This window comes from Hylobates moloch, unplaced genomic scaffold (assembly GCF_009828535.3).
Source record: "Hylobates moloch isolate HMO894 unplaced genomic scaffold, HMol_V3 SCAFFOLD_6, whole genome shotgun sequence".
In the NCBI taxonomy this organism is placed as follows: domain Eukaryota; kingdom Metazoa; phylum Chordata; class Mammalia; order Primates; family Hylobatidae; genus Hylobates; species Hylobates moloch.
Window position 1 is genome coordinate 148595826 of NW_026652281.1, and position 19798 is coordinate 148615623.

Sequence of the window (19798 nt, forward strand, 5' to 3'; positions counted from 1 at the left end):
CACTGCACTCCTGTCTGGGTGACAGAGTGAGACTCAGTCTCAAAACAGAAAAAAGAGTTGCAGCAATTTGATTTTGTTCAAACCGCAGCTTTTCTTTTTTTTTTTTTTTTTTTTTTTGAGACGGAGTCTCGCTCTGTCGCCCAGGCTGGAGTGCAGTGACGCAATCTTGGCTCACTGCAAGCTCCGCCTCCCGGGTTCGTGCCATTCTCCTGTCTCAGCCTCCCCAGTAGCTGGGACTACAGGCCCCGCCACCACGCCCAGCTAATTTTTTGTATTTTTAGTAGAGATGGGCTTTCACCGTGGTCTCGATCTCCTGATCTCGTGATCCGCCCGCCTCGGCCTCCCAAAGTGCTGGGATTACAAGCGTGAGCCACCGCGCCCGGCGCAAACCGCAGCTTTTCAACACCCCTGATCATTGTATGCCTGGAGGGGTGTTAGCCAGGCCGACAGCAACATTGACTGTTCTGGGAAGACCTTGAAGATAGGCACCCCTTGCAGGGCACCGAGCCAAGTGACCTGCCACCCAGCTAGTAGGACAGGAGAAGTGGATGTTCCCAAGGCAGCCCCGCTATGCATGTGCTCTGGCGGCAGACCTTGAAATGGGCTTTAACAGGTGCTCACCTCCATGGGTCGTTGAGGTGCCATGTCTAGGGGTCATTTTCTTCTTCTTCTTCTTCTTTTTTTTTGATAAAAATTCTATTTATTTATTTATTTATTTATTTATTTCAGACAGATTCTCACTCTGTCACCCAGGCTGGAGTGCAGTGGTGTGATCTTGGCTCACAGCAACCTCTGCCTCCCGGTTTCAAGTGATTCTCCGGCCTCAGCCTCCTGAGTAGCTGGGATTACAGGCATGCACCACCACACCTGGCTAATTTTTGTATTTTCAGTAGAAACAGGGTTTCAGTATGTTAAGATGGTCTTGAACTCCTGGCCTCAAGCTGGTCTTGAACTCCTGGCCTCAAGCGATCCGCCCACCTCAGCCTTCCAAAGTGCTGAGCCACTGCGACGGGCCTAGGGGTCTTCTTAGCAGAGTGTCTGGAACAGAGGTATGCTGAGCAGTCAGTTGCCTTAACACATCCCTCTGTGGGGCATTCTGGCTGGTAAGTGGCAGGGCTGATGTTGGCCTCCAGGTTTCCCTCACTTTTGCCCGCAGCCTTTTGGCCTGCGTTTGCTGGTTGCCTTCTGAGGGCAGAGGTGAGATTCAGGGATGAACCAGTCACACTGGACTTGGGACGATAAGCCATTGCAGTAGAGTGTTCGGGGGCCCTCACCCAGCCTGGGAGGTGAGGCTAGGAAAGGCTTCAGGGTAGGGGGTGTCACACCCTCCAGAGGTCTTGCCTGGGAAGCCTGGGGTGCTTCCTGCCTTTCCAGGAGAACAGACCTTGTTTCCGAGCCAGAGGCCACCCCCGCCACCTCCCTGGGGGTTGATCTGGCCACAGAGTGGGGCTTCAATGGTGGGAGCTGGGCAAGATGGATTGTTCCCTCCCACATCCTGGGGAAGTGCCACCCGACAGCCCCTGCTGACCCTGGGTCACCCACGCTGCCTCTGTCCAGTGGGCCAGGGAGAAAATCATTAATGGGAGGCCGGCTTCTGGGGCAGGGCAGCTCCCCTCGGGGACCTGGGGGAAGGAGATTGGTTTGACCTCTGGTCGATAAGGTCTCCTGTGAGCAGGAGGAGGGTTGGAGGACAGGGAGGGGACGCCAGAGGCCTGCCCTTGGGGGAGGGGACAGGGCCAGCCACCTCCGGAAGTCATTCCAGGAAGGTCAAAGGCCACGGGTGGGGAGGTTTCTGGACAAATGCCCACCAGGTGTGGGCCTCAGGAGCACTGGAGTTCTTCTGTCCCTGAGCAGCAGGATGTGGAAGGAGGCGGGCCCAGGTATCAGACCCAGGCTGCGAGTGACGTGTGTGGCTGCTGAGGGGTGGGGGAAGCGAAGAGGAGGCGCACGTGGTGGGCCAGCAGGCCAGGCCCTGCCTCACTGGGCTGTGTGGTTTGGAGCAATGGACTTAACTTTTCTGGGCCTTAGTGTCTCCATCCGTTCAATGAGGATGATAAGCGTTCTCATGGTGCAAGGTTGTCAGGACTATCAAAAGCAATAGCATCTTCCCAAATAATCTGGTTTGCAGGGCTTCACCGAGGGCCCCATAAAGGGTTCCCTTGTGTTCTATCACTAGTTACCCCTACTGAGCCAGGCACTGCTCTGAGCACTCACTATATTGCTTTAGATGTTTAATCTTTACAGCCACTCATGAGGAGGGTGCTGTTACCATCACCCCATTTTATAGGCGAGGAAACAGGCACTAGAGTTTAATAACTTGCATAAGGTCCCTTAGCTAGAGAGTGGCACATCCTGGGTTTTGAAACCAGGGCCAGCTCCTGACGGCACTGGTGGGGCAGGCAGGGCCCCGCAAGGCAGTGGCCTGGGGCTGCCTGCAGGGGTGGGGCACAGGAAACACAGTTTTTAGGGTCACAAGGCCTGGGGTTAATTCTCCATTACTGCTCTGGGGCCCTGTCAGTGGAGCTGACAGTTTCCTCATCCATAATGTGGGATGATGCTTCCACCCTGAGGACAATCATGAAGGTTCAACAATGTGGTCATACCTGTGGGCCCAGTCCAGGATCGGGAGATCCATGCAGGTCAGCTTGGGGACAGAGGTCCTGCTGTAGCAAATGAAGGAAGCACATCCCTGCCCTTGGGAGCTCACAGCTGAGAGGTGAGACAGATGTTTGGGCAGCCAGGGTCCCAAGAGCTCTGCCGTGGGCTGAGTGGGGCCGTGCCAGTGTGGGAATGGGGGTCCCTTGTGCCTAGCATTGTGATAGACTTTGTGGGCACACAGGGAACAAACCCAGAATGCTGTCTGGGCTTCAGGAATGGCTCAGCATTGTGGTTGACATGGGATAGGACATGCATACAACCAGCAGGGTGTAGGGGACCCTGCTCCAATGCTAAATGGCACAACAGCACTCCAAGTCTTTTCAACGTTTGTTCATGCATCCATTCAAGAAGAGTTTGAGTTTCCACCATGTTAGGTGCTGCGGATATAGTGGCAAATGAGAGACACTGCTCCAGCTTTCTGTCCTTTTTTTTTTGATGGTGCTGCCAGTCTACTGGGGCCAAAAGACAAAACCCAGATAAGTGCTGGAAAGAAGCACAAAGCAAGGTGGGGGCGGGGAGGGAGAGTGTCAGAGCTGGAGGTGGCTTCAGAAAGGGGTCCACGAAGGCCTGTGTGAGGAGGTGACATTTGAGCAGAGACCTGAGTGAGCTCAAGGGGTTAGAATGTAAAGATCTGAGAAAGAGCATCAAAGCAGAGGGAAGAAGAAGTGCAAAGGCCCTGGGGCAGGAGTGTGTTTTGATTTTGGAATGCCCAGAACCATGCCAAGGTGGCCAGTGGCCAGTGTGGCTGGTGGGGAGGGAGTGGTGGGAGAGGAAGGTGGCAAAGCAGTCAGGGGCTCGCCTTGCAGGGCCTTGAGGCCTTGGAGGAGTCCTTCACAGAAGTGTGATGGGAAGCCCCAGAGAGTGTGGAGAGGGGATTGGGTTTGGTAGAAGAGAGACTGCAAGGGGGTGAGAGTGGAAGCAGAAGTCCAGTGAGGAGGCAGGTGCAAGTCGTCCCAATGAGAAGGGAAGGAAGATGAGCGTGATATGTGTTGGTGTAACCAGGGAAGGCTTCCTGGAGGATGTGGACAGGCGCAAGCTAAGCCTCAAGGGAGCTGAAATTTTGGGGGCAGATGCAAAACAAAGGCTTCTCCTAGAGGAGCTCAGGATGTGGGCAAATGCTTGGTGTGGGAGCCAGCATGAGGACCCTTGGGGTGTGGGGAGGAGACCCCAGCATCACTGCAGGGGAAGAAGTCACAGCGGACTTGGACTGTTGGTTCCCTGGGTGAGGCTCTCCAGGCCTCCTTCTTTCCCCATGGACCCAGCGTTCCATCCCCTCTCGTTCCTCACCCATCTCCGTATGGATTGGAGTACTTTTCTTCCCGTTTGCTCACTTAGTCCTCACAGCTACCCCGGGATGGAATCAGGGTAGGAGCTCTGCCCCACCATTTTACTGAGAATCGTTCTTGCTTTAATTTGTGGCTGTGGTGGAAAGAGAAGCTTTGTTGTCACATAGACCTAGGCCTGATTCTTAGCTTTGCCACTTTCTGTCTGGGCCACCTTGGGCAACTTGCCTCACCTCTCAGAGCCCTGGTTGCCTTGTCTTTGAATGGGGGTAGTGAAGGGGTGGTTATCAGTGTGTGCCATGGCCTGGCTCAGAGCCAGTGTAGAGAAGCCGTTGGTCTTTGTGGTGGATGTGGTTGGCTCCCGCATGCAGTGGGCCTAGGACATCCGGGGTGGCTCATTGTGTCCCCTTCCCTGCTCAGGTGCTGGTTGCCGAGGAGAACGTGGACTTCCGCATCCACGTGGAGAACCAGACGCGGGCTCGGGACGATGTGAGCCGTAAGCAGCTGCGGCTGTACCAGCTCTACAGCCGGACCAGTGGGAAACACATCCAGGTCCTGGGCCGCAGGATCAGTGCCCGCGGCGAGGATGGGGACAAGTATGGTATGTGCCAACCCTCTCCTCCTACCCCGTGTACCCGTGTACATGTCCTTCCTGGCCTCAGAGACCTCAGGTTCAAATGCCAGCTCTGCTGCTCCTGGCTGTGTGATCTTGGACCTGGCACTGACCCTTTCTGGGTCTGTTTCCTGATCTATAAAATGGGGATGCAATAGTGAATCCTTGAGAGCATTGTCAGGAGTACTAACTGAAGATGTGAATGAAAAGTTCTTTGGCTGGTAAATGCCCCATAAGTGGCATTTGCTGTGGTATCGGTGGCTTGCCTGGGATGGCCTAAAGCAGGTGGCTGTTCCCATGCCGCCACTCACCAGCCCCAGGTTCAGCCACTTCAAGGGGCAGGAGCCTCGAGGTGATGCTTTTTGGAAGCTGCTGGTGGTGGAAATCGGCCTAGTGTGTGTGTGTTATGTGCGCGTGTGCATATGGGCGCTTTGAGCTTGAACCTGTGCACCTGTGATATGTGGCACTCATTAACACCTTGGGCCATGGTCCTGTTGACCTGCCCTTGACCCTGGAACTGCCCACCCGTCCTGGAGTACTTGGGAACTCTCCCCGCTCCCCTGCCTATGTTGCCTCTGCAATGGCTGGGAGGAGTGAGACATCTCAAGCCCCTGGTCCACAAAGGTGCTCAGCAGCGAGCGAAACAGGCAGCACTCCACCTTCCCAGAGGTTGGAGGGCCTCTGGCCTAGACAGACACTGAGCAAATACCATGCAGATTATTTATTTAAAATCGCCAGGCAGGAAAAGCGGAGACTGCTGCAAGGCCTCCCGGTGCTTGCCACTCACCGGGAAAGCACCTGCCCCCACCCATTCCTGCCTTCTCAGGCCCAGGTTCTGGGAGATGGCCCAGGCCCCAGCCTTGGGCCTGGGGATCTGGGGCCATGGTCCTGTGTGTGGAGCCAAACCTGCCAGCCTGAGCGTTTTTGGGACGATGCCCTGCCTGCCTGCCAGCCCTGCCCGTTGCAGTCAGGACGTGACAACAAGACAAATAATTTCTTGGACCTTTTATCTTGGACACCATTTATTTTCCCTCAGCCCCGGGGCAGGACTGACCTCATGGTAGGGCCCAAGCGTGGCAGCTGCACCGTCACTGGGGGCTGGGCCAGGCCAGGCCAGGCTGGGCAGGGCTGGGCCACGCTGGGCTTGTGCACCTCCAGGCCAGCTGCCTCCCTTCTCCCCGGCATCACTCTTTACCGCCTCTGTTCCCCTCCCACTCTCTTTCCCCTTCTTCCTTTCCCGGCTCTTCCCCCTTCCCCGTTTTGTTTCTGTCCACCTCTCTGTCCCCCTCCCCACCAGCTCTGCCTCCCTCCTTCGGACCACAGCTTCCCTCCTCCCCACCTCTCCCAGGCCCTCTGCTGGCCGCCTCTATGGGGCCTCCCATCCCTCGTGCCCCCCTCCACAGACGCCTGGCTGTGCTGGGCTGACCCAGGTGGTGGTTTTCCCTCGGATCTGCTGTCCAGTGGCTGCCAGAAGGGGCAGCTGGCTGGCCGTGGCGGGAGGAGGTGCCCTTCTGGGGAGTCCCTGGAGCTCTCATTGGCCCCTCCAGGCTGGGAGAGTACAGGGGGGTCAGACTCTGGTCTGAACCATCTGTCCACACCCTGAGACAGGAGGCGGGAGCTCGAGAGGGAGGGGAGCCCGGAAATGGCCAGCCCCTCACCCCAGAAGCCACTCGCCCTCTCGTTCCCTCTGTCTGAACTGGGAACTCAGGGAATCTTTCCTGCTGTGTGACCTCAGACAAGCACTTTGCCTTCTCTGGGCCTTGGTTTCTCCTCTGCACAATGGTTGGGCTAACACAGTGCTTCTTTTTCTTTTTCTTTTTTTTTTTTTTTGAGACAGTCTTGCTGTGTTGCCCAGGCTGGAGTGCAGTGGCACGATCTCGGCTCACTGCAACCTCTGCCTCCTGGGTTCAAGCGATTCTCCTGCCTCAGCCTCCCTAGAAGCTGGGATTACAGGCGCCCGCCACCACGCCTGGCTAATTTTTGTATTTTTAGTAGAGACAGGGTTTCGCCATGTTGGCCAGGGTGGTCTTGAACTCTTAACCTCAGGTGATCCACCCGCCTCGGCCTCCCAAAGTGCTGGGATTACAGGCGTGAGCATGGCTGTGCCTGGCCGTGCTTCTTAAGTGTAACAGGGGTGTGACCACAGAGGGATCCTGTCCAAATGCCCATGTTGGTTCAGTGGGTCTTGGGGGCGGGGCCTGAGCTGCTGCATCTGACAAGTGCCTGGGCAGGGCCAGTGGGCAGCACTTCCAGTACCTGAAGACTAGGCCTTCTTGGCTTCTCTGCCAGCACCACGCTTTCTAAGACTTTATGATCCTCTCTCAAGGAATATGTTTCTGTACTCCTCCGAACCCCCCAACACCCAGGGCAGTGCAGGGCCTTGCTGGCTGCTGCTGCTCCATTTAAATGCCACATTAGAAATGCAGATGAGGCCAAGGGACCCCATCTGTGAGCCCTGGGAGAGGAAGTGAGACAATGGAGCCAATTGAGGCTTCCAATCTAGATAATCAATACAAATATTATTGGGAGGGTGATTTATGTGGCCAAGCCAGGGCAGGAGGGTGGGCCTGCTCTGCCGATCTGCATTAGGGGCCTGCCTTGTCTCAGGGTGAGGGGCGGCCAGAATGCCCAGGACAGTTCAGGAACCTGCTCCCACTGAGAATGATGCAATCTGAGATGTACCACACGCTTTGTCAGAATCGTATGATTTTATAACATGCAGTCTCGGAGTCTCAGCAAATACCACGGATACATCCCTGTAAACACCTGGAATCTGGAATCCCCACAGACACTCAGAACCTCAGATTTGCCTCTGTAAAGGCCAGAATCCTGAGGTGCTGGCTCTGTGGGCGGGCATGAGGGGCTGGGTGCCCGTCCAGGGCTCTTGGCCTGCTGCGCAGTAGTGGGTGGTCCCTTAGTGAAATCTGCTTGGATGTCAGTGGGGCTTCCGCATCTTGGTATTCTGCAAGAGGGTCTCCCTGTGGTCCCCTAAAGCTCTCCCAGTGCCGAAAACCTTTAAGGGCTCTGAGAATGGGCCGCTCCAGGAATAAGGGACTTTCTTAGCCTTGCCTTGGGTTCTGGAGGGAGAGCACAGATGGCCAGAGGGCTGGAGGCTTAGGTAGTTGAATACCTGGCAGGTGCGAGGTTGTGGGGGAGGGGCACCCTGCCCACCTGGGATAATATCAGCCTCCCCTCTTCTTGCCGTTGGTGCAGGACACTCTGTCCTGCAGGCAGTTGCCATGTCAAAGAACAGCACTGGAACAGGAAGCAGGACACTGAGTTCCAGCTGCAGCTCTGCCACTGAGCATCCTGCAGAGCTGGGGAAGAGCCTCCATGTCTGGGCTTAGCTTCTTTATCTGCCAAGTGGGGAGGAGAAGGCCTCGTCCACCTGCCCTGGAGGTAGATGTCCCTAAGCCTGGGATGTGACAAGAGGGGGAGGCACCAGCTCCTCAGAAGGAGGGGGCCAGCTGAGCCCACGCGCAGGGAGACTCCAGCATCAGGGGGTTTACGGGGCAACTCTGCTTTTAAAGTTTATGAAACCTTACGATTGGATATTCCTGCCTGATTTTATTTGAAAAAAGATTTCTCTGTTTGAGAAAAAAAAAATAATTAAAAAACCCCATTTTGCAGCGGGCCAGCCTCCAGACTGACAGTGCCCAGAATAACCCTGGGCAGGCCAGCTAGAGCGGCCCTGCTAGCCAGGGAGATGGTATTTGGAGGATTGAGCTTGTCAGCTCGGGAATTTAATGGGATTTGAATCTCGGCTCCAGCACTTTCGAGTGGGAGACCGTGGATCTGAGTTAGCCTTTCTGATCCTGTTTCCTCTTTTACAAACAGGGAAATTGAAATGAGAGAATCTTATGCCCAAAGATTATATGATCATTAAACCAGTATTAATAATCACCACCTGACCTCCTTACTATGGGTGTGTGGGGGGGTGGTGCCATCGTGGGCTCAGGTGAGGAACTGCCATCAGGTACTGGCTCCAGAGGCTTCTAGAAAGGACCTGAGGGAAGAAGCGGGACTCCTGTCTGCTGTCAGTGGGACCTGGCAGGTTAGATGCAGGTAGAAGAGGCGTCCACCCGTGATTCCCAGCAGCAAGGTCTCTGCCCCAATGAGGGAGGAGGGCCCTTGGTTCCCCTGATTGCGTGTGTCTCCCCTCAGTCCCTTATTCATTCAACATAAATTACCAAGCCCAAGCACCAGGGGAGGGGGGCTGCTGTGGTGAGTGAGATGCCTCATCCTAGCCATCAAGGAGCCTCCAGTCTAGGGCCCCCTGTTCCTTACTAGAGGCTGACTTTGAGTAGGAAGAACCTAGGCTATGAACTTTCCACGTGACTGTGAGCCTACTCGTTCTCTCCCTGAGCCTCGGTTTTCCCACCTGTAATGTGGGTGGGGTAAAGGGTGTGCAGCTGGTACTCTGCAGCTGCCTCAAGCTCAGGCATGGGGCGAGTCTGTGATTCCAGCTTTACAGGGAGTCAGTGCGCCCCAGTGCAGATGCTTCTCTGAGCCCCCAGGCCGGGTACAAAGCACCAGAGCTCCTGTGCTTGCCCTTATCCCAACAAGGGTCCTGCTGCGGTGGAACCATCTGTTGACGTGGCTGGTGCCCCTGTGAGAGTGTGAGCTCCTTGGAGGGAGTGACCTTGTCTTGCTCTTTGCCATGTCTCCATGTCCAGCACAAGGCCTGGCAGAGAGCAGGGCCCCTTTAAATGTGGCCAGAAGGATGCATAAAATATGTATGGGGCAACTCAAAGTGTAACTGGGGGCTGCCGTCAGTGGCTCACACAGGGAGGAAGGTCGGGGCTTCAGGGCTATTGCTGAGTTGGTGGTGGGGCTGGGAGGGAGTCTTCTCGTCCCCATTTCCCTCATTCTGGTAGTTGCCAGAGGTCCTTTGGGCTGGTTGAGTGGCTGACGTAGCAGGGACCCCTGGTCTCAGAGTTGAGCCCCCATGGCCCATTTTCCACACGCATCCCAAAATGTGAGCGTGGTCCTCCGCAGCTCAGAGGTGCTCATCTCACTTAGAGTAAAACCCATGTCCTTGAATCAGCCTGCAGGCCTGGTGTGCCTGGCCTCTGATCCTGCTGTGGCCTCAGGCTCTGCCTCTGCTCCTTGCTTACATGGCTGTAGCCACAGCAGCCTTCCGGGCGTCCCGTGAACACCCAAGCACTGTCCGTCTGCGGGCCTTTGCATTTGCTGTCCTGAGAATGCTCTTTTCCCAGATATCCCCATGGCCCACTCTCTCACCCACTCAGGCTTCTGTACGATTGTCCCCTTATCAGAGAGTCCCCAGCTCTGTCCCCCCTTCCTAGCACTTGTCACTATCCGACCTTCTGTTATATATTTAGTTACCCACTATCTGTCTCCTGTGTTAGAGTTTGAACTCCTGGAGGGTGGAGGTTTTGTCTGTTTTGTTCACTGCTGCATCTCCGGTACACAGGGCCAACCACGAAGACGCTGTCAGTATATGCTTGAGCAAGTGGATGTATGAGTGATGCCCTGCGTGTGTCGGGGTGTGTGGCAGGTGTCCTTTCCCCTGGTGCATTGAGGCAAAGAGGCTTCCTTCTGTTTGGCAGAGATCTCAGTGCATAGTAGGTACTTGGCAAATCAGTGCTTCTTCCCTCCTTTCCCACCACCTTTCCTTTCTATCCGGCCAGCCTTGCACTGTGCAGTGGGGATAGGGTGATCATCAGACCCAGCTTCCCCCCGGAGGTCTCCCAGCTGGGAATGGAACTTCCTATCTCCACCTAAACCCCTGCCCCTCTGAGCAGCTTCTGTCCCACAGCTTCTGTCCCCAGGGAGGAGTGACCACCCACACCTCACCAACCCCTTGACTGACATGGGTATGCTAGAGCTACAGCTAGGGTTAAACAGAGCTCCCGATGAACCCTATTGATTTTTCCCCCCAACTTTCTGGTGTGTCCCTATGGAGAAAGGGAACTGTGGGCACCTTTGAGAAAAGACCGTATACAGCAGAGTGTGTGTATGTGCATGGGTGTGTGTGTTACAGTGACAACTCCTCCATCCCCGCCTCTCTCTCCCTCTCTCGAGATCTGGTCCGCCTTCGGTGGGGAAGGAGGGAGGGCTGACTCAGTGTGACCGCTCAGTGCTGTCTGTAGTGAGGATGGTTCTTCACTGGGGGAAGACGCCTGGAGAGCAGCCAGCAACTCTGTCAGCACTGGGATCTTTGCAGCTGGCCAGCTACCGTCCAGCCCTCGCAGGGCCCCAGACTGGGGGCCCAGCCCCTCCCTGGCTCCCAGCTCCCCTGCTGCTCTTGCGGGTCTTGGGGACTTTACCCCAGGCTTGGGGAAAACAAACCCACCCTCCAGCTGTGTTCTCTTGGGTTCCGTCTCTTTGGGTCTTGTCCCCTGCGTCTGTGGGATTCAACTCTGTATCTGTGCTGTGTCTCTCTCCAGGCCTCTGGCTGCCTCTCTGAGTCTTTCCCTGCTGTTTCCCACCCAAAGTCTTCACAGCGAGGCCCCAGATCACTCTCTGGGAAACCCAGCTGGGGAAGCACACTGGGATTAGTCAACCAATCAATCATTCAATGCCACTTCCCTTTTCTGTCATCACCAGCCTGTGTAATGTCTGTCCCCTCTCTGCCTGCATACCTCAGTCTGAATCTCCATCTGTTTCAAACTGGCTCTGGCCTTGCTCTGCCTGTGTTCAAATCCTGGTCCTACTGTGAGACTCTGGTCAAGCAATTTAACTGCTCTGTTAACTTACACTGATTTAGTTTCTTCATCTGTAAAATGGCATAATAGTTCCTATCTCATAGGGCTGTTGTGATGATCAAATGAGATATTCCACATTCACACTCTTTTTTTTTTTTTTTTTTTTAAATGGAGTCTCGCCCTATAGCCCAGGCTGGAGTGCAGTGGTGCAATCTCGGCTCATTGCAGCCCCCGCCTCCAACATTCAAGTGATTCTCTGCCTTAGCCTCCCAAGTAGCTGGGATTACAGGCACATGCCACCATGCCCAGCTAATTTTTTTATTTTTATTACAGACAGGGTTTCACCACGTTGGTCAGGCTGGTCTCGAACTCCTGACCTCAGGTGATGTGCCCACCTTGGCCTCCCAAAGTGCTGGGGTTACAGGCATGAGTGCCTGGCCCCACATTCACACTCTTAACATCTTAACATTGCTTGACACATGGTATATGCTCAGATAAGTGTTCACTGTTATCATCATTCTTTTTTTTTTTTTTTAGCAGAGACAGGGTTTCACTGTGTTAGCCAGGATGGTCTCGATCTCCTGACTTCGTGATCCACCTGCCTCAGCCTCCCAAAGTGCTGGGATTACAGGCGTGAGCCACCACGCCCGGCCTGTTATCATCATTCTTTAGTCATTTTTGCTGCAGGCATTAAAGTGGGGAGAGACAACATGAGTTTTTTGTAGAAAGAGTTTTCTCTCCAGCTCCCTTCGTGCACTCTTTCCCCCTTTGCTGCTCTCCTCTCTGGATGCTGGAGAAGGGAGCAGATCCTTTGAGCCCTTTTTCTTTCTGCCACTCTCCTTGGCCCCAGCCCTGTGTGGCCTCTGGGCTCCTGCTCTGTGCGGAGCCCTGGGGAGAGAGGCTGTGTGCCGGGGCAGCTGCAGCCTGGAGCTTCCCATTTTGTATTCCTCCTTTTGTTTCATGCAGCCTTTTCTCCTCTTCATCAGATCTGAAACCTTCCTTGCCTCTGTCTGGCTGTGGTCGCAGCCCAGCCCTGGGTGGTCCTAAGGGTTTCCTCATCTCCCAATATCAAAGGTATCTTTCTCAGGGTGACCCTGGGGACTCCCTCCTTCCTCAAAGTCATTTGGAAGTGGAGCTGAGGGAAGGTGGACATCCCCATCCACTAACTTCTGCCCAAAGAAAATGGGGCCAAAGAGAAGACCTCCCCTGCCTCCTTCGCTGTTCACTCACTCGCTCCCCAGGAAAGGGACTGGGGCCTCTGAGAAGTGAGGGGTTGGGTAGACAGGCAAAGCCCAAGACTTCTGGGTCAGACTGCCTGGGCTTGGATCTCAGCTGCATCACTGTGTGACTGTGGGACTCGGGTTTCTCACCCGTAAATTGGGGATAATAATAGTTCTAACCACCTGGGATGGTGGTAAGAATTAAATGAGATAATGCATGTAAGGTAGTTAGGACAATGCCCAGCACATCAGAAGCTCTAAAGAAATGTCAGTTACTGATACTTTCCAGAGGGGCAGAACTGAAAGAGGCCTCAGAGGTTACCCAGATCTGGCCCAGAGAGGGAAAAGGTTTTTCGCTGTGTCACTGAGGCTGGGGAGTGGGTGGGTGGCAGCCCATGGTTCTTGCAAATGGCACTGAGAGTCGCACCAGGAAGGTGCACAGTGGTGAAGGGCATTGACCGTGGAATCAGACACTGGACTCAGACCTTACCCTGCTCTTCCCAGCCATGTGACTCAGGCAAGCCACTTCACCTCCCTCAATTTCGTTTTCATTAGCCAGTGAATGGTGTTAGTCATCCCCACACCACGAGGCTGTTGATGAGCTTATTAAAACTGGCTTACTGGTCACTCACTCTGAGCCAGGCGTGGGATAGGTGCTGGAAGTCAGAGTGGTGATAAGACAGATAGCTTCTTGTCCTCGTGGAGCTTACTTTCTGCTGGGTGGAGACCAACAATAAAAATAAGAGTTTCGGAGAAGAACTCTCAGGAAAATGGAGCAGGGGAATGGGGTAGGGCTGGACTGGGGAGGGTGCTGCCAGCGTTAGACATCATGGTCTGGGAAGGCCTCTCTGAGGGGCAATATTTGCGCCACAACCTAGGAGATGAGGAGCCACTCTGGAAGCTCTGGGCAAAGCAGCCTCCAGGCAGAGGAACAACATGTGCAAAAGCCCTGTGGCAGGAGCATGCTTGGCGTGCCAGAGGGGAGAGGCAAGGAAGGGAGGCAGGGCTGGTCCACAGGGGCCAGGCTGTGTGCCCTTTGCGGGTCCCAGTGAAGAGTTTACATGTTCTTCTATGTGGGTTGGGGATCCCTAGGAGGTCTTTAGCAGAGAAGGGACACAATTAAATTTATATATTTTTTATTTTATGTTTTGAGATGGAGTCTCACTCTGTCGCCCAGGCTGGAGTGCAGTGGCATGATCTCGGCTTACTGCAAACTCTGCCTCCTGGGTTTAAGTGATTCTCCTGCCTCAGCCTCCCGAGTAGCTGGGACTACAGGTGTGCGCCACCATGCCTGGCTAATTTTTGTATTTTTTTAAGTAGAGATGGGGTTTCATCACATTGGCCAGGCTGGTGTGGAACTCCTGACCTCAGGTGATCTACCCACCTCGGCCTCCCAAAGTGCTAGGATTACAGGCATGAGCCATAGCACCTGGCAAATTTATATTTTTAAAGGATTCCTCTGGCTGTGGTGTGGAGGAGAGATGGATTGGGGTGAGAGTGGCGAGGGGAGGGGGCTGTTGAGTTGTGCAGGCTGGAGGGGACGGTGGCCCGGCCGGGGCAGTGAGGAAGTCCAACGAGCAGGATGAGATAATGTCATCAACCCCTCTGCCTGGCCTGGTGCAGGCCCCGCGAATGGAGCTGTGCCTCAGCCGGGATGAGGTTTCCGGCTCTTGAGAGCAGCATCCTGGGGGCTTGGGTCATGGGAATGGATGCTTGACGCTGAGGATCTGGCCTGGGTGGTGTCTCTCTCTTCTCGTTCTCCTGTCTCTCTCTGTCTCATTTTCTCTCTCCCTCCCTCTCTCTCTCTCTGAGAACTGCTGCTGCTATTACTCCCCAAAGACTTTACATAATTCTGGCCCGGCTCCCTCCTCATGATGTCATGTGCTGAGTGGAGTCTAGGTCACTCCATCGCATGCTGCGGTCGGGGAGAGAACAGACTTCTGGCTCCCCTGGCGTGACGGCCAGGCGCAGACCCTCCCCATGCTGGGGTGGGGGTGGCTAGGCTTGTGGTGGGTGGAGGTGCAACCTCTGCCCCAGGCCATTTGGACAGCTCAGGCAAAGGCCAGGGCTTCCTGCGGTGGCCCTGGCTGGTGAGGGGTGGGGGTTGTGCTGGGAGGCCTGTCCCTCCGGACCTGGGGGCCTCTCCCCTGAGCCCAGGCCCCAGTAGAAAGAGGCAGGCAGTCCTGAGGTCAGCCCTTGTTTGCTGGGTGCTGCTCTGAACCTGTTTCCTACACTGTAAAATGGGGACAGAGACACCCAATCTCGGGATGGATGGCTTCAGTGCACTGTAAGGGGAGCATAGCAGGAACTGTTCCGAGGACAGAGGTCCAGGCATGTGCTGGGAAGGGCCGAGAGGGAGTCTCTCCCTGGGGCCTGCTTGGGGTTGTCTGGGCCCCAGCTCAGTGGCTTTACCTACTTCCTGCATCTCCCATCCCTGCCCCTCTGCTAGACCCCACTTCCTAATCCCAAGGAGAAAGAGAATAGGGTCGAGCCCCTCCCCCTTGCACAGGTAGGGAAACTGAGGCTTAGAGTGGGGTATGGCTTCCTCAAGGTCACACAGCCTAGGATGGCAATGCCAGAACGAAACTAGACCCGGTGAGCCCCAGCCCCAGGCATTTTCTGATGCATTTTGCAGTGTGGGATGCCTGCAGCCCTGAAGGATGCTGGGAAGTTCAGGTCATAGCTCAAGACCTGGGGAGGGAAGCTCCTCTCTACCCTTGCAGACACATCCGATTTCCTTCCACTATATTTTTGTTTTTCTTTTCTTTTGGGAAAACAGTTTGGTTTTTTCAGTTTGTGGGAAACTTAAACAGCATTTATTGAGTTTTCCCTCCCTGACCTCTGAGAAGAGAATGCTAAACTCTTCACAACATCATTTTGTATAATCCTCACAATAACTATTGAAGATTATACCCCCATTTTACAGGAGAAGAAACTGAGGCCCACGGTCATACAGTTGGGGCCAGGGATTCATATCCAGATTTGTGCACCCCAAAGCTCTCATCTTTTCCCCTCATCAGAAGCGCCTGAAATTGTCCTGACGCCCCCATAACTCCTCACCCGCTGTGGGGCCTGAGCTTTACGAAGAGATGGAGAAAGCAAGTTTCAGAGCTGCTGTGATGTTTGGCCCTGGGGAGGGAGCTCACAGAGGAAATGACAGGGAATTTGACTTAAGGGGAACAGGGAGGATCAAGGGCTTGCACCCACCCCCATCTCGGGGTTGGTTAATATCCCTGAGTCAGTGTTAACTAGGGCTGGGGGGAGGTGGAGAGAAGAATGTGCCTCCCCTTGTTTCTAGAGTTACTAAATTCTTTTTAGATCTTTAAATTTTATGTAAATTCTTCTTTTTTTCCCTCTTGGAAAGGTGGGTATCGTATTTTAATTAGTAGTGGTGTCAAAGGAGGGCTAGATTAATTATTGGAAATCTCAAGTTCCAGATGGTTTTAATTTTCACAGCAGGGCACCAGGGTCTATATTTGTAAATTTTTTTATTAAAATCATACCTAGTGTATTTTAGGGGCACTGAGGTATACTCTTTGCGGCTCCAAGGATACTGTACTCAGGAATTTGGGGCTATGATTTTTGTTATGGAGAAGCAAGTCCCTTGTCACCGAAATTAAACTTTTGTGGGTGAGGGAGGGGCAGGGGCTAGGAAGCAAGGGGTCAGGGAAAAGAGTACAACGAATTGGGAGTGGGGTGGTCACAGGCAAAGAAAGCAGTTGGTATTGGGGTGTCAGGCACAGGGGTTTAAGACCAGAGAGGAGAGAGAGCTAAGAGAGGGCGCGTGGCCTACCCAAAGTCACACAGCAGCCTACTGGGGAGAAAAATGTGGGCTGGTGGAGTGAGAGGAAAAGATTTGGACACAGCACACCTAATCAAGGGACAGTCACTCTTTGCCTGCTTGATGTCCTTATTCAGGCAGGGCTTTGGGGGATCAGCTCTGGACCCCTCATCCTGAGGGAGGCTTTGTGGAGCATGGATGGTGTAGCATGGGGTCTCCCACCCTGGGGGATTCCAGGGGGGATCTGGTCCTGATTGGGATTTCTGGGCTCCTGGGAGTTAGTTACCCTTCAGCTTTGGTGGCCTCCATGGAGGGCAGTGGAATATCCTGCATACCCTTTCCCAGGGAGCTCGCACCTCACTCCCTGTGCCCTTCCTGCTATGAATAGCCAGGGTAAAGGTGCCAGGGGGCACTAGCAGGGGCTCCAGATGTTTGTCCTGCAGGAAGGGGCCACAGACCTAAATTTTGTAGGAAATAGCTTGATGTCCTGAAAGGCAGGGGAGGTGTGCGTGCACGTGCCTGCATCTGTGTCTATCTGTCCCCTTGGTCCCCTTAGCTACTTCTCTGTGGTTATTTGTATGGCATCTGTCCTGATTTGGGGAATGGGGTTATTTTTATGATTGTCCGTCTTGCTTTGGGTTTGGGGGATGGGGTTATTTGCATGGCCGCCTGTCCTACTTGGGAGAATGGCCTTTTTGTATGGCTGTCTGTCCTGCTTTGGGAAATGGGTTTTTTGCACGGCTCTTTTTGCTGTTTGGTGGAGTAGAGTTGAGGGGCTAGGGAAGGTGGGTGACGATGGGGAGAAGGGCACACTGGTGTTTAGCCACAGGGGGCAGAACTCCCTTCTGGCTGGAGCCATCTGGATCCCAAGTGGAGCCAAGAGAGCCTGGAGGGAAGGGAACAGGTGATAGGCAGCTTCCATCTCCCTGCCCGAGGGGCCGGGAACTGCTACTTCTCTGACTTCTCTGTAGTTATTTAGGCATCTGTCCTGTGGGACTTGTTAGGCCTCCCCATGCCTGATTTTGGGGGAGTGAGGGACCAAAGATAGGACCAGGGACCATGTCACTGAGCCTTTAGACCCAGCCATTGCCCCTGGTAATAAAATGTGTCTTGTTCTCCTTCTGCCTTTCGAAGCCCAGCTCCTAGTGGAGACAGACACCTTCGGTAGTCAAGTCCGGATCAAGGGCAAGGAGACGGAATTCTACCTGTGCATGAACCGCAAAGGCAAGCTCGTGGGGAAGGTGAGTGATGGTTTGGTATTCCCGGGAACTTGGGGTTCCCCTCTGGCAGCTCTGGGAGCTGGAACAATGTGTCCAGGGCACTGTCAGTCCCAAATGGAAAACAGGCCGTGTGTGTGTGTGTGTGTGTGTGTGTGTGTGTGTGTGTGTGTGAGAGAGAGAGAGAGAGAGACGAGAGAGAGAGAGAGAGAGACAGGAGAGAGAGAGAGAGAGAGACTGTAATCTCTTCCTTTCACCCCACCCCATCCTCCACTTCTCTTCCCCGGGCACTTGAGCTCACCAGGCTGAGGTATCCATGGCTGTGACTTATGGGGCACACAGGGCCCTGGTCTCTCCTGCTGGGTGTGGAGCTCTGGCTTGCTTGGTAGTGGGAGAATCCCTGAGGGGCCCTGGGGCACCCTGGCTACGTGTCCCTGACGTCTGGGAGCAAGGAACCAGCAGGCCAAGGGCTGTGGCTGCAGCGATCGTTTTCACAATCGCCAGGGGCTTACCGTCCTGCAGCAGTGGCCTCTGGAACCTGGCCGCCTTGTCAGCGCTGGGCCTCATGGTTCTAGCATTTCAGGAAGATTTTATTACTTTGAAACTGGCAAGAGAGCTGCATGTAACAAAGTAGGGCGGGGGCAGGGGTGGGGGTGCAGGTTTGGGGGACCCTCGGGTTGGGGAGACCCACGTGTGTGGGGATCTGAGTCTCCAATGATGCTGCTTCTCAGCACCCCTGTTAAGTTTCCTGGGTGCACTTGTTTGCAAAAGTGATGAACTGTTTCCTCTGGGTGTTCGAATGGAAGGTGTTATCCACAGGAGCTCTATGGTAGGGTCAGGTTCTCTGTCCCCTTCTCTCTGCAGGGACTGACTCCCATATGCAGCTTGTATAACCAGGGTTGAGGGGGTTTTGCCTGGACATGTGGAGTGGGGTGGAGGGTAGGCCTGGATTCCAAGGGGGATGGGCTTGTGCTTGGGGGCAATGCCCTGGCTGATTATTTGTGGTTCATTCCATCTTGTTGGGGATAGGGGAGATGACTTCAGTCTTGCTGAAGCCATGTTTTTGATTTTTTGAATCCCCCAAGTCTTATCCCTCTCCCTCTCCCCCATACCCAAGAGGCTGTGGAGGATGTAACAGGCCAGGGATCCCAGCCAGGGCATTGTGGCATTCTTTTGTTAATAATTACTGTCATAAAGCTTCCGCTAATTGAGCACTGACTTTCTGCCTGGCACTGAACTGAAACGCCCCCAATGAATCCCAGGAGGCTGCCACAGCTACCATCCCCATTCCACAGATGAGGAAGCCGAGGCTCGGCCACGCCCGGGCACTTGTCCCAGGTCCCACACTAGAGCTCGGCGGGATGCAAAGCCCGGTTTGGAAGGAAAAGATTCCAGCCGCACTGCCCACACCAACTGAGGCTTCTCAAAGAGCAAAATAATAGTAATCCGCAGAGCGCAGCTCCGGGATGCCGAGGAGTGGTTTTAATTAGTGATTCACTTTCCGCCGTTGCGAGGCCGGCCGGCTGGCCGGCCGGCGAGGGGGGTCGGGGCCGGGGCCGCGGACTGGGGCGCGGGCGCCGGGTCCCCCTGGCCTGGCCGGTCCCCCTGGCCTGGCCGGTCGTTTCCTGTGGCGGCGCGGCCCAGCCCCGCGTCAGGCGCTTTGTTCTCCTGCCCGCCTGGGCCGCCTCCCAGGCCCAACCTGCTTTGAGTTTTCGGCTCGTTTTTCTTTCTCCCCCAGCAGGGGCCAGCGGCACCCGCCAGTGCCCGTGCCCACGCCGCGGCCCGCCCTCGCCGTCTGCGCGCTGTTCCCGGCATCTTGACCCCAGGAGGGCCGCACGGGGGTCAAAAGAGCAGCCCCGTCCCCTCGGGCCGCCCCCCCCCACCCCGCCGCCGGCCGCCTCCCGCCCGCGGGCTAGCCGCTGAGTCACCGCTTCCACAGGAGCCGGCTCCGATTTCCTGCCCCCTCGCCCTCTCTCCCGTCATTAATATTGGTGACGGTTCAGCTGGCGCGGCGCGCCCTGGCGCAGCAGAGGGAGGCCCGGCCCTGGCCCCCGACGCCTCCCCTGCTCCCGCCGGGGTCTCCATGCCCGCCCCCATCCCTTGCCAGCCTCCTGTCTTCTGGGCCCACCCGGGGGACTCGAGGACGCCCCCAAATCCACCTGTCCAGGCTTGACCTCTGCCCCGCCCAGCGCCCCCTCGCTCTCTGGCCCCCGAGGCGGGAATCTGGCTCCTGGGCTGCGGTCTTCACTACAGCCTCCCTGCCCAGTCGGGCCTCAGGTCCTGGGAGTCCCCTCCTGTCCTAACCCCTGCCACCGCCTCTGTTCTGGCCTCCTACCATCCCGGAAATCGTTGCAA

General features: G+C 55.3%; 1 protein-coding gene across 3 annotated transcripts in view; it reads left to right on the forward strand.

Annotated features, from left to right (window-relative positions):
* Positions 1 to 19798, forward strand: part of FGF18 (fibroblast growth factor 18) — a 38250-nt gene that overhangs the window by 12342 nt on the left and 6110 nt on the right. For all 3 annotated transcript variants that reach the window (XM_032158616.2, XM_058440406.1, XM_058440405.1), the window contains exons 3-4: positions 4362 to 4542; positions 17361 to 17467. In XM_032158616.2, the coding sequence (XP_032014507.1) occupies positions 4362 to 4542; positions 17361 to 17467 (288 nt within the window). The remainder of the gene's footprint in view (positions 1 to 4361; positions 4543 to 17360; positions 17468 to 19798) is intronic.